This window comes from Ovis canadensis, chromosome 11 (assembly GCF_042477335.2).
Source record: "Ovis canadensis isolate MfBH-ARS-UI-01 breed Bighorn chromosome 11, ARS-UI_OviCan_v2, whole genome shotgun sequence".
Lineage (NCBI taxonomy): Eukaryota > Metazoa > Chordata > Mammalia > Artiodactyla > Bovidae > Ovis > Ovis canadensis.
This window is the reverse complement of record NC_091255.1, coordinates 40,690,353-40,704,123: the sequence shown is the minus strand read 5'-3', so window position 1 is coordinate 40,704,123 and position 13,771 is coordinate 40,690,353. Positions and strand designations below refer to the sequence as shown.

The 13,771-nt window shown below is 48.7% G+C and overlaps 1 protein-coding gene across 1 annotated transcript in view; it reads right to left on the bottom strand.

Moving 5' to 3' along the window:
• Positions 1–4,796: 4,796 nt before the first annotated feature.
• Positions 4,797–13,771, bottom strand: part of LOC138414985 (heparan sulfate glucosamine 3-O-sulfotransferase 3B1) — a 41,122-nt gene continuing 32,147 nt past the window's right edge. Inside the window, exon 2 of the mRNA XM_069542915.1 lies at positions 4,797–8,605. Within this exon, the coding sequence (XP_069399016.1) occupies positions 7,987–8,605 (619 nt within the window). The 3' untranslated portion in view covers positions 4,797–7,986. The remainder of the gene's footprint in view (positions 8,606–13,771) is intronic.

The window sequence follows — 13,771 nt, the reverse complement described above, 5'->3', positions numbered from 1 at the left end:
GGAGGCTGTTTAAGTGCGTTTAGCCAGAGGAGTGCACTGTCCAATCTGAGTTGTGTTAAAAGATGCTGCCAACTTCTATGAGCAGAAGAGCTTGCAGGGAGCAGCAGGAAACGCGTGGGCGGTCAGGTGCAGGGTGACTGCAGGAGTGCAAGGATGCACTCCTGGCAGCTTGTACCAGGTGTCAGAGGAGAGAGGAAGGAGTGGATGGATATGGGAGAATTCTGGAAGTCGTCTTGACAGGACTCATGATGGATTGGACGCGAGGAATGTGCAGGGAAGAGATGCCAAGAAAGCCTCCAAGTTTTCTAGTTTGAGCGCTGCAAGCAGGCGAGACAAGGGGAGAAGATTTAGGAAGGAGAACCTATTGAATGGATTTCAACTGGGGGCATGCTTTTATTAGAGATGCTCAGGGACACGTCCAAATAGGTGTGTGTGGAGGGGCGCAACTGGCTGGAGGAGTTTGCAGCTCAAAAGTAGCTGGACTGCAGTGAACTTGCCTGGGATACCATCTTCTGTTGGCCCCTCTAGAACCCTCTTGCCCCTCCCCCATACACTCCAAGCTCGTCCCCATGGATCTGCCTAAAGTTCCCAATTGGCTGGATTCCTGTACATCTACATCCTTGCAAGGATTGATTCTCTCCCTCTGCCTCCTGACCACCGTCCAGCCAATCACCTGGCAGCATCCTACCGGTGGGGAGGGTTTGGCTCTTCTCTTCCCCCACCCCACATCTGGCTGGAGCCCCGCTGTCCTGGCTTCCCACAGTACCTCCTCACGGCCCCTTATCACACTGTGTTGCATCTTTGCCTCCCCCAGGAATTCCTCGAGGCAGGAAATGTCTCTTGTTTAGGTTGTGTCCAGAGCAGCCATAACCACTCAGTAAATATTTACTGAATGAATGAACTCATCTCTGCCCCAGCCTCTTCCTGCTCCAAGTCATAGGGAACAGCGCACCCCGCATTTCTGAACTTCTCTCCCATCAGACGACTCCCCTTCCTGAGGACTTCCGGAGCCTTCTGTTGTTGATGTTTCCGATGGAGACATGGTGGCCTCTGGTGCTCTTTTTTCTGCTAAAAATATCAAAAGAGAAAGCTCACAAGACTGAGACGTTTTGAGGTCAAGATCTGTGGAGAATGGTCACAGCTTCATCTTTATAAAGATGAAAAAGAGCCTCTGACACCTGCACAGATATGTAGGCAGGAGGGACGAGCATCAGTGTGTTCTACTCACCTTTCTCAGGACTCTGTGCCCTGGGGTCCTTAAGCTCCTTTTAGTTCCCATCAGACAGATGATCCCAGGCTCTCAACTGGAGAACACAGGCTTGAGCCCACAGACATATGACTACAGCAAGTCTTGGGCAGTATCGTGAGCACTTGATCAACTTTAACCCCCAGTAATAATAAACATGAGTGGGAATTAAAAAATAAATCTAGATGCTAGTGAAGGACATCGTCTGTTCAGATGAGCTTCTTGTAATTGAGAAGGTGACCCTGGGGGAATCTTCCACTTTGAATGGCCCGTCAGCCCCTGAGGAAGTCAACTGTGTATTCAGTTGTGAAGGATAAGGAGAAATAATAATAGATCCCATACAAAGTGCCAGAAATATATTGATGAAGACTGAATTGAGACTGGAAGGTGACATTAGGGATTTCAAGGGTTTGAGCTCTCTTTTTTTGAAATCCCTGATGAAAAATCTGTCATCCCACTTTGGGGCAGTTTCAGGGACAGGTCAGGCTTTCCAGATGGCACTAGTAATAAAGAATCCACCTGCCAATGCAGGAGACATAAGAGACCAGGGTTCCATCCCTGGGTCAGGAAGATCCCCTGAAGGAGGGCACAGCAACCACACAGGTATTCTTACCTGAAGAATCCCATGGACAGAGAAGCCTGGAGGGCTACAGTCCATGGGGTCACAAAGAGTCGGACACAACTGAGCGCTTGTCAGCAGCAGCAGGAACAGGTTATCAAAGAGGACCCAGTGGAGTGAGGGACGCCAGGCGGGCATGCCCACTGTTTGAAATGGACTTTCCCTTAGAGAAGACCCAGAGTTCCAAGGGGTGATTGCTTAGTGCTGTTCTCGGTAAAGAACCCGGGGCAGAGGAAAAGGCACCTGAAGAGGAATGCAAACTCTCCAGTGTTAAACTGAAGTGAAGTCTAGGCTCTCACACGCTGGTTTTCAGACGTTAGCAGGAATCAGAATCATCTGACAAGTTTGTGAAACCCAGAGCTTCTGACTGAGTAGGTCTGATACCGGCCCAAGGATTTGTGTGTCTATCAAGTTCCCAGGGAATGCTGATGCGGTCCAAGAAACATACATGGAGAACCAAGGCTCTCAGCCTCGGCTCCATATCAGAGTCAGTTGGGGAGATGTTCATATTATAAAAACTTTTTCAGCTTTACTGAGATATAACTGACACATAACATTGTGTAAGTTGAAGGTGTATGTCTTGATTGAATATGTTTATAAATTGCAACTTAAGGAATTCCCTGGTGGTTCAGTGATTAGGACTCTGTGCTTTCACTGCAGGGGCATGGGGTTTGATCCCTGGTCAGGGAACTAAGATCCCACCTGCCAGGTTATGCAGCATGGCCAAATAAATAAATTAATTAAACTGCAATTTGATGACCACCATTGTATCAGCTGGGCTTCTTTAGTGGCTCAGAAGGTAAAGAATCCACCTGCCATGCAGGAGACCTGGGTTAGACCCCTGGGTGGGGAAGATCCCTTGGAGGAGGAAATGGCAACCCACTCCAGTATTCCTGCCTGGAAAACCCCATGGACAGAGGAGCCTGACTGGCTACAGTCTACGACCTCCTCTATCCTGCCCCATAACTGCCATTTCTTTTTTGTTTTGTGGAAAGAACCTTTAAGATCTGCTTTCTTAGCAACTTTCAGGTACAGAATACAGTATTATAAGCTATAATCCCCATACTATATGTTAAATACTCACGCTTTTATAACCGGAATGTTGTACCCTTTGACCAATATCTCCCCATTTCCTCCACTCCCAGCCCCTGGTAACCACCATTCTGCTCTGTTTCTCCACGTTTGCTGTTTTTAGATTCCATACATAAGTGAGATGACACGGTATTTGTCTTTCTCTGTCTGACTTATTTCACTAAGCACAATGCCCTCCAGGTCCAAGCTCGGGGAGTTTTTAAATGTGCCAGTGTCAGGGCCTTGTCCCCTAGAGTTTCTAATGTAATTGTTCCGAGGTGTGTTAGAGCGTCAGTAATTTTTAAGACCTCTCTAGGTCATCCGAGTATTTGCCCAAGCTTGAGAAATACTGCTCTAACCTGTGCCATCAGGTTAATGAGTAGATTTTAGGTCCCTTTTATTATCTTTCTGTAGAAAAAGCAAGAAATTGATGGGCTGGGGTGCGAGGTCAGGTCAGCACTCAAGACCCATGAATACATCAACCAGTGGCATACTCCTGGGTTTGCAGGAGCGAGCTCTATAAAACGCAGGCTTTTCAACACCAAGTGTTAACCGGAGACCTGTTTCTTAGCTGAGCAGCGGACATCCCCCCATTTGGAGGGGTGCTCTTCTCAATGCCTTTCCAAAATGGTAAGCTGGACTCAACCCCCAAAAGCAAATCGTTCCGTCTTCAATTCTCTTCCCTCCTTCATGGCAAGACACGCATCTCAGGTTAAGTGCGAGCCTTTAACAGGAGTGGCCTTTGCCAGGAGCAGAGGTTAGCTTATGGCAAACATGGTTTGAGTTATACATAACTAGAAATTACTAGCATCAATTAGTTTTTGTTCTATTAATATTTATGCTTTTGATTAAGATCGCTTCTTTATGGCATGAGAGAATGGCTATTCACCTGAAACTGTTCAGATGTTTCCTATTTAAATTGAATAAAATTTCAGTTCCACAAAATGAATTAAATCCAAGACACCTAAGATACACCATAGTGTCTACAGTTAACAATACTATACTGAATTCTTAAGAGTTTGCTAAGAGGGTGGGTCTTGTGTAAAATGTTCTTACCACAAAAATATAAATAAAAATGGTGCTGGGGGGAGCTTTTGGAGGTGATGGCTATGCTTACAGCATTGGTTTCACGGGTGTGTACTTACACTAAACTCGTCCAGTGGTATACGTTAGACGTGTACACTTTTTGTATACCAATCTCGCCTCAATAAAGTGCCTTATAAAACAACAACAACAAAAAAAGAGGTCAGGATTCTTGAGCCTTAATTTATTAACTTAGTGTCGGCTACTTTAAAATGAAACCAGAGGGACTTCCCTGGTGGTTCAGTGGCTAAGACTCTGTCTCCCAATGTAGGGGGCCAGCTTTGATCCCTGGTGGGGAAACCAGATCCCACATGCTGCAACTAAGACCAAATAAGACCACAGGCAAAGAAATAAATATTTTTAGAAAATAACAATAAAGTAAAATGCAACCAGAAAGTAAATCTCAATTGAAAATTCAAAAATATCAAGTAGAAGAATGAATTGAATGTTTAAAGTAGTAAATAATAATCCATATAACCATGGAGATGGTGGCTTTGTTAATAGAAAACAGGTTGTTTGCTAAAGATATGGACCCTGATGCTGGGAAAGACTGAAGGAAAAAGGAAGAAGGTGCCAGAGGGTACGATGGTTAGATAGCATCATGGACTCAATGGGTGTGAATTTGAGCAAACTCCAGGAGAAAGTGGAGGACAGGGGAGCCTGGCACGCTGCAGTCTATGGGGTTGCAAAGATTTGGGCATGACTTAGTGGCTGAACAACAACTGCCACCTCCCTGTCCATCCACAACACACAATAAAACACAGAAATACCCACGAGTTGGTAAAATATATTTTATTTGTTCATACAAAGAAATAGTATGAATTACCAGAATTTCATTTTCCTAGAAACATCTTTCTCTGTGTAAAATTAATTTGTGTTATACATAGGACAAAATACTTGATTTAATTTTTTTTTCCTTTTTGTACATATTGGCTATTCTAACATCCAGGTTATAGTGGAAACAGCTAGGATTTGCACAGTATTTCAGATTACTGGGTTGAATGAAACTCAGTCATAAATTAATGTTACAAAAGTGAAAAAAAAAAATCTAACCACACCTTGACGTTTTACTGACCATCTTTCTTGATCAACCGAAAAGAAAAAGACATCGACTTCCACCTCGGCCTTTTTGACACTGAGTGTTTCTAGCTGAATGGACTCTTCCATTTTTCCTTTCTTATGAAAATATCCTGGTAGGATCTGGAACTCTGTTTCTCCAATGTCTATAATGTACCTGTCACTCAGAGTGACTTTCTAGGAGGAAGGAGACAATTTCTCCTTCATCTTCCAACTAGATGCTTATGGTGCAGTCCGTGTACCTAAACACCTTCCAGGTCCCACGTACCAAGTTCACAGACTCCTGGACAAACACCTCAAAGACAGCGTGGGCTAGATAGGAAAAACAGAAACCTCCAATTTTTTTCTCAGCAGTTTTGTTTGTTTTTAAACACACTGAGTAGAGTGAAGAGTACCTCATGAATATCAGAGCTTTTCCTATAACCTGGAAGAAACCCAAAACGTGCGTTAGGACAAAATTTGCCAAGAGGTGATATGGTGTTTGCCTTCTAGCAGCAAAAAAGTTAAGTTGGTGGTCTTGTAGATGGCTGGAACAGGAAGAAAGTTAAGGCCTGATTTTATGTGTTGCCTGATTCCTCCAGGGGAAGACATGTGGGCCCTGTAATACATATCACGCAATGGGGTGTAACCTTGGGAGCCGTCAGGAGCAGTCAGAAACCGCAAGCCCTCAGACCCCTCAGAAGAGATGCACAGGAAATCTGATTAATTTGTCTTCCACAGAAAAACTCACTCTAGTCCTTCAGTGCTAATTATCAACATCTGTTTGGATTCAAGGATTTGACCTAGAATGGAACCTTGACTCACTTCAGTGTTCATGACTAAATGACCCTCCTTCAAGCTGAGGATTTCCTGTTTCAGTTTTAAGGCAGAGAATAAACAACTTAATCAAAAATGGTCCAGCTTGAAAAGACAAGCAGGGACCCGGAGGGGAAGGGGAAGCTTGTGTGCATTTCCCCCACGGCTTTGTGGCAAGCCCTTCTCTGAACTTCTCTGCCAACTGGACATCACGTGCCACGCAGGGCACCAGAGCGGCCAGAAAGCAGATGGGGCAGGAGCAGGTGGTGGTTGTGGACTGACTCGGACTTGAAGCCATGTTCTACTCTAACGGAAAAGAGGCGGTGTTCCGGTTTATTTCTAATTAGCTTTCTGACTGGAGAAATGTATGATCAGTCAGCACCCTTATGAGGATGTCTCTGACACCCAAGCAGCAAGAAGGGAGAACCACCCCGTGGTTATGGGTGTTCCCCTAAGTGCAGGTTCACCTCGGCTTGGTAGAGGCAGTAACAAAGCTAGGGAATGATTACAGCATCTCAGGAATGCGTAGCTCCCTGCCCCCACCCCGTGTCCACCCTCCTACACCCAACCTACAGGATGACAGTTTTGCTGCTAAGCACAAACTAGCTACGTGGGCAAAGACAAACCAGCTTATCCACAAGACATCCCTTAAAGACCAGTATTTTGTTTCTCTAGTGAGCGAGTTATCGCATAGAACAGACAAAAGTGTCCTTTGTAACGACTGTAACCCAACCAGGTTGACAACATCTTCCCATATATTCCTTGATGAAAGTATAATGCAAATGACAATTCCCATTCTGGGTTAGAAAACTGAGGATCAAGTGAAGACACTATTATTATGTCATATTGCTATACGGTTACCCAAGAGCTGATCAGCATCAAATGACTCCCCCGGCCTTCCCACCCCACCGCTCCCTCCAGAGAGAAGTAGAGGAGAGCATTCCGCATCAGCAGCTACAAGGCTGGTACCTCTCCTGCCAGGGCCTGGCTAGAAGAGACAGCCCAGGCTCAAGTGTCACAAGGCAACACGGGGCCAGCGTTCCCAGTCTCTTTTTATAAGAGCCACTCCTGGTTCTATCTGGCTGTTGGCTACAGACCGTGTTGTCTGAGATGAGCTAGAAAATCCAAGGGGAGGAATTCCAGACCCCAAACGCGGGCTGGTCCTGGCATCTTGGTGGAGTCAGGAGGGGAGGCACCTGACCCCTTCAGGTCTCGACACCCGGCACCCCTGGTTCGTGCTGGTCGTTCTGCTAGCCGGGGGCAGGGCAGGGTTCTTTGGTGTGTCAAGGCAGAAACTGTCTGCCTGAGAACGGAGCATGATGCACTCACATGCAGATTAGAAGGGAACATCTTTATTTCTAAAGCAGCAGCCAAGCACAGGACCTGGGAAAGGGGGGGCGGGGGGGGGGGGCTGACATTTGCATACACTTCAAGCTGGTTGATGAACTGGGGATGGGGCAGAAGAGGAGGCAAGGGGGCAGCCTTCAAAATCAAAAGCTAAAGTCCGTAAACTTGACCCCTCACCAGCAGGCTCTAAGAGGACATTGATGTCCCTGCCAAAGTAGCGATTCTCCCCGGTGCTGAGCGGACTTGAGGGGATGTGTGTGTGGTGGTGGGGGGTGGGGCAGACCTAGCACTGTGGTCTGGAGTCTGCGCCCTTGGACGTGTCAGAAAGTGGCCGAGGAAGCTGCCACGTGGCAGTCTGTCTCTTCAGAGCTTCCAGAGGTGGCCAGGCAGCCAGGGAAACCGGAGTTTCAGAACAAGGAGATGACAAATGCACCCAGACAGCGATCGAAGGCTGCATACCCGTAACAACAAAAATCTCAAGTTGTGCTTTTCTTTAAATACAATGGGTAGAAAGGAAACTCAAAGGAGGGGGAAAAAAAATGGAAGCACCATCCATTTCGAGGACAAGAAAATATTAGAAAACACTTTGGAATGTTAACAGATTATGTGACTCTCTAAAAGAGTGTGGCTAGGCAGCTTAGTGAATTAATTGCTTATGAATTAAAAATAAATTATTATAAAATAGATTTCTGTACATTTTACATACATATAATCTCTCTCAATATTTCCTACGCCCAAGAGGGTGCCATCAGTCCCAGCCGAAGTCGTGGCCCGTCATCTGGTAGAACTTGCGGTTGAAGGGCCGGTAGAAATCCCGCAGCTGCCGCAGCACCTGCGCGTCGATCTCGGGGTGCGGTCTGCCCTTGGTCTTGCCCAGGCAGTGGGGGCGGCCGCTGCCCTCCGCCTTCTTGAGGCAGGGGAAGCCCTTGGTCTGGTTGAAGTAGAAGTGCTTGTCCGAGATGATGCGCTTGAGGCCCAGGAAGTCCTGCACGCGGCCCAGCTCGCCGGCCGGGTCGCGCACCAGGCGCTCGCCGCTCACGAAGAGCATCTGGCGGGCGGGGAAGTGGCGCAGCCAGCGCTCCAGGTGCTCGGCGTACAGGCCGATCTGGATGGCGCTCCACGAGCGGTCCACCAGGCCCGCCGAGCGGTTCCGGAAGGCCAGGCTCTCGAAGCTGGGGATGTCGGGCCGCTTGGAGAGCGTCTGCGTGTAGTCCGACACGGCCCGCGTCACCGGGTCCCGGACCACCACCAGGAGCCTGGTGTCCTTGGACATGGCCGAGATGCGCGCGGGCGCCTCGCGCGTCACGAAGTAGCTGGGCGTCTTCTCCATGGTGATCTGGCCGTCCAGGGTCCTCGGCATCAGGTCCCTGCGAGGAGCAAACAGACCAGGGCGGGTCAGAGGCCACAGCTCTTTGGCCACACGTCTCAATAGCGATACTTTTTTTTTCTCTATTCTTGCCTTTTTTTTTCTGTTTTTTTTTTTTTTTTAATTGGAGGTTAACTGCTTTACAATACGTTAATTTCTGCTGTACAACACCCGTGAATCAGCCATATGTATCCATATATTCCCTCCCTCTGAGACTCCTTCCCACTCTTCCCACCATCCCACCCCTCTAGGTCATCACAGAGCACCGAGTGGCAATGTCAGCACTTTTAATCCTGGCTCCATCTAATTTCAGTTTGTAGAAACGTTAAAAAAAAATGCAAGTTGAATTTCAGAGCTAAGAGATATAGGTACGTCCCATCTGAAGGTTGGAGGCCAGCTGCTCTCCACCTAAGATGGGAAGGCACTTTAATTTAGGGTAGAAGGAGTAAGATTCGGCCTCTGAGATCTCCCCAGTGTCACCTCTCCCTTATTTTGGGGGGTATCCAGCTTTTAGATGGCCCAGAATATCTGACTTCAGAACACAGAGACCTCTGGCCTCTGGATACGTGCCTTTCAAAATAATATCACCTGGAGTGCCCAGAGATTTTGGTGTCCACGTGTCCTCGCTTTCCTGCCTTGCTCTGCTTACCACGCTGGGACAAAAGCCTGGTAGACACAAGAAGGAAAATGTCCCCTGAGCCAGTCAGGGTGTACTAGCATCGCCACAGTGACCACTGACCAAACGCCTTCACTGTGAAAGACATCCCTGAAGGCCTCGAGGCACATAGCTGCCAAAAAATCGGGAGGAGTCAGATGAAGTATAAACTGATGCGAAGAGAGAATTTGCTGAGACACAACTCTAGAAGCCTCCAAAACTACTTCAGATTCCATTTTATAGCTAGCTGGTGGAAATCTATTTTTATAGATCCCTGGTGTATGATGCAGGGAGCTCAAACTCAGTGCTCTGTGACAACCTAGAGGGGTGGGATGGGGTGGGAGGTGGGAGGGAGGTTCAAGAGGGAAGGGACGTGTGAATGCCTATAGTTGATTCATGTTGATACATGGCAGAAACCAACACAATATTGTAAAGCAATTATCCTCCAAATAAAAATAAATAATTTAAAAAGAGACAGGGACTTCCCTAGTGGTCCAGGGGCTAAGACTCACTCCTCGCTGCCAATGCAGGGTCCTGGGCTTGATCCCTGGTCAGGAAATGAAGGGTCCACATGCCACAACTAAGACCCGGTACAGCCAAAATAAATAAGTTAATAAATGAATATTTTTAAAGGGAGAGAGAGACTTGTATGATATTTATTTATTGCCACATGATTTAAATGTAACCACACAGGCAGAACTTGAGCAAACTCCAGGAGATAGTGGAGGACAGGAAAGTCTGGCAGGCTGCAGTCTATGGGGTCACAAAGGGTCAGACGTGACTGAGCAACTAACACCGTATATTCTAAACGCCCAGCTTCAAGCCGTCCCTCAACTACTGAGACCAAAATTGCTTTACAGAGATGTTTATAGAAATGACAATATAAACTCTATCACAGGAGCAAGAAAGGGCAACAGACTCCTCCTTCACAGCAAATTAGAAGAAGCAGGCTTCTCCCTGATGGGGGGTGGCCGCACAACCCTGCAACCAGCCCCAGCTTAAGCTAAAGCTGGATTGACCCACTTTGCCCATTTACCACTTAGCTGAAGGTAGCCCTGTCATCAGGCTAATTCGATGGAGGATTAAAGAGGGCCCGGCTCTCAGCTTATTCTGCATTTCCCTCAAAAGCAGGTCGGGTCTGATTAAGTCCGAATTTTTTCCCTGTGTTCAGCCACCTACATCTAAACCGAGTCTACAAGAAAGGGTTCAATAGTCAAAATCCAAGTGCTATCCCTATGACTGAAGAAAACCCCACCCGCCACGTTCTCCAGGGCCATGCACATGGGGCAGGTTTGGGGTCTGTCTGCAGAGGGTCTGAGTGACCAAGCACAGGCACTGAAGTCCAGCCCCTGGTCTGACTCTCAGCACCCCGTGGACTGAGGTGTGTGCCCCTCACCTGTCCATGTCTCCATTTTCTCAACTGGTCCGTGAGATAAAGGATGATGTCCACCACCCAGGGTTTCTCCTTGGGACCGAGCCTGGGAGCTAATCGGTGCCAAAGAAAGGTTGTCAGTTCCCTGCTGTTGACAGCGTCAGGGAAAGGGTGCAAGGAGGCAAGGCTTGCATGCAGGGACTGGTCACTCCCTTGGTTCACCTGCAGAGGAGCCATGGGGATGCCCCTGGGACAAGCAAAGCTTCAGGAAGAGTGGACGTGGCTCTCTGCCCACCTGGGCTCCAGAACCACCTCTGAGCCCTTGCTGCATGCATCCCCTCGACAACCCTAGACAAGGGCCTGGCGATCACGGAGCAAAATGGCCAAGTGAGAGAGCCCATACCAGGATGAACAGAAAAGGAACAGGAAATGCTCACCCTCTTACAGTCCAAAGGCACAGCCTACTCAGCCATAATGCATCCTTGGACCGGGGTCAGATTCTTGGGTGACCCCCTACCACGCTGCAGTATAGGCTCCAAAGGACCCCGTCTCCCTAGGGCAGTCCAGAAGTTGCACACAGATGTCAACAAGCACTCAGGGTCTTAAGACTTTCTCTGTTTATCAATAACAGCTGGGGAACTGCTGACACCGAGTCTCAGTCCCTGTTCACTGCAGGCTCCACAGCCACCTTCCCCTGGGCGTGCGTGGTGTGGACACAGAGCAGCTAATGGGTGAATACGCTACGGGATTCTCCATCATTTCAGCAGGTGCTCCCTGAGTCTTCTCCATGGGTTTCCAGGTGCATTTCTGTGGCAGGGGGAGGGGAGTAGAATAAGCCACAAGAAATATGTCTCTTTGGGTTAAGGATTATTTTAGGCTGATTATTTTTAAGAAACAATGGACATTGAAAAGCTCTGAAAACCAGTGAATGCTAACTTTTAGTAAGAGACATTTATATTTATAAGGGAAATGCTGGGAAAGATTGAAAGCAGGAGGAGAAGAGGGTAACAGAGGATAAGATGGTTGCATGGCATCATAGACTCAGTGGACATGAGTCTGAGCAAATTCCGAGAGACAGTGAAGGACAGGGAAGCCTGGCGTGCTGCAGTCCACGGGGTCACAGAGTCAGACACGACTGAGCAACTGAATAACAAGAGTGTCTTCCTGTCTGTACCAGGAGGAGAAGACTGGCTATATCTCTAGAATCTCGTATCCATGGAGTTAAGTCTGCCCAACAGCTGTGCCCTTATCTACTGGACTTTTCCCCGCCACCTCCCAGAACTGGCCTCCCCCTTCTAAAAACCTTTTGTCTCCAGCTGGAGATGACATTTAAGATGGAGGCTTGGGCTGTTTCCAAGACTTGCTCAGGTTTCCTGGGCATCTCCCTTGTACACAGGAGGGACACATGTTATTAAAATTGTTTGTTTTTCTTCTGTTGACTATCTTTTATTACAGGGAACTGGGTTGGGGTGGGGGTGTCTCAGCTAAGAACCTGGAAGGGAGGAGGGAAAATTATTTTTCCTCCTCTCCCCTGGTCCCGAGCCCTGGGCTCAGACAGAGTGGGGCACCTCCCCAGCATGGCCCAAGAAGTGTGCTGTTGACCCTTCTGGGCAGTTAGAGGCAAGACCCTGTTCTTGCCTCTGTCAGCTCTTCTGTCACCCTCCACCCCCTCTGCCTCCCGGCACCCCTGGTCCTGGAGTGAAGCCCTTCTCCATTCACTTCCTGGGCCCAGCTTCCTACCACTCCCATCCTTCACTGGCCAGGCTCTTCTGTCCGGACACTCAGAACCTCTCTGGGCACAGCAGTGGCTCCGAGAAGAAAAGATGGAGATATGGCCGAGGGTGACCCCCCTAACATGGGCCCTGCAGCTCACCCCAGTGACCCCGCCGGTGGTGGCTACAGCCACAGGCGGGCCTCGCAAGCCAGCAGGTGGATTGCAGTTAAATTGAGCAGCTCATTAGGAAAGCCAGTTTCTCAAACTGATAGCCGCAGCTAATAATCTAGGCGGCGCTTTGGGGCTCTCAGAGAAACTTTCACATACTGCGCCTCACCTAATCCCTCATGCACAAGCCTTCGAGGGGGCACTGCCAGCCCCAACCTACTGAGGAGGGAGCTGGGGCTGACGGGGAGGGTCACCCACTGCCAGTAGGCCGAGAGTTGGGCCCTCTGATACCCACATCACCACACCTCCTCCACCCAGCCTTCTGAGTTTTTCCTACTATGATGAAATGTACAAAGAGCTACACACCTGTCCTTTCTTTAAAGAGATATCTGTATTTCTTCTTCTCATTTGGAGATTAGCATCTTAATAATAGGTATTCCAGGGCTAGAATCACATGACTACGATCACAATTGTTCAAAGATGAGTCAGATTTCCAAACAATAGATGTCTTAGGCTCACACACGCTTGCTATTAACTGCATAGGATAAGGCTGGGGGTTCAAGACAGGATGGAACAGTAGTTCCTCCTGCCAGAGGCCGCGCCCCCGCCACCCGCCCCATCCTCCCCACTCCACCTCGTGGGCAGGAAGGGACACTCTTCCACACCTGACACCCATTACCCAGGCTGCTTATGAAGCCAGTGGACCTGGAGGTCTCTCTGGGGCAAGTCTCAGGAAGATGCATGCTCTCACCCACCCATCCTCAGGACAAGAAGAAGAGATGCTAAGCAGAGGTTTCAGGTGACACCCATGACATTCAGGCCTGGGGATGACCAGTCTGGGAGCACCAGGGCCCTCAAAGACCTGGACCACGGAGCAGGAACCTGGGAAACTGGAGGATTTGCAGCAGGTATTTCAGGCTTTCAACATGTTTCAGGAAACTCAAAAGAAAGCAATGGGCCCCTCTGCGGTGGTGGGATTCAGCCTTGTTGCCGAGGGACTGGATGCCCGGGCCCCGCCCTAGACCCATAGAATCAGGCCCCTGTGGGTGGGGCCCTGACAGGGGAATCTCTCTGATGATGCCAACCTGCAGCCAGGCTGGAAGTTGTCACCCTGGGGCATCCATGAGCCTGGCAGCTGCCCTGCACTTCAGCCCCTTATTCTGCGGATGCCCTGTGCAACTATGTCGGGGGGCATGGTGCTGGGTGGTAATGGAGGCCCCCCATGGTGGAAAAAAAATCAAGAAAACAATATTTTTAA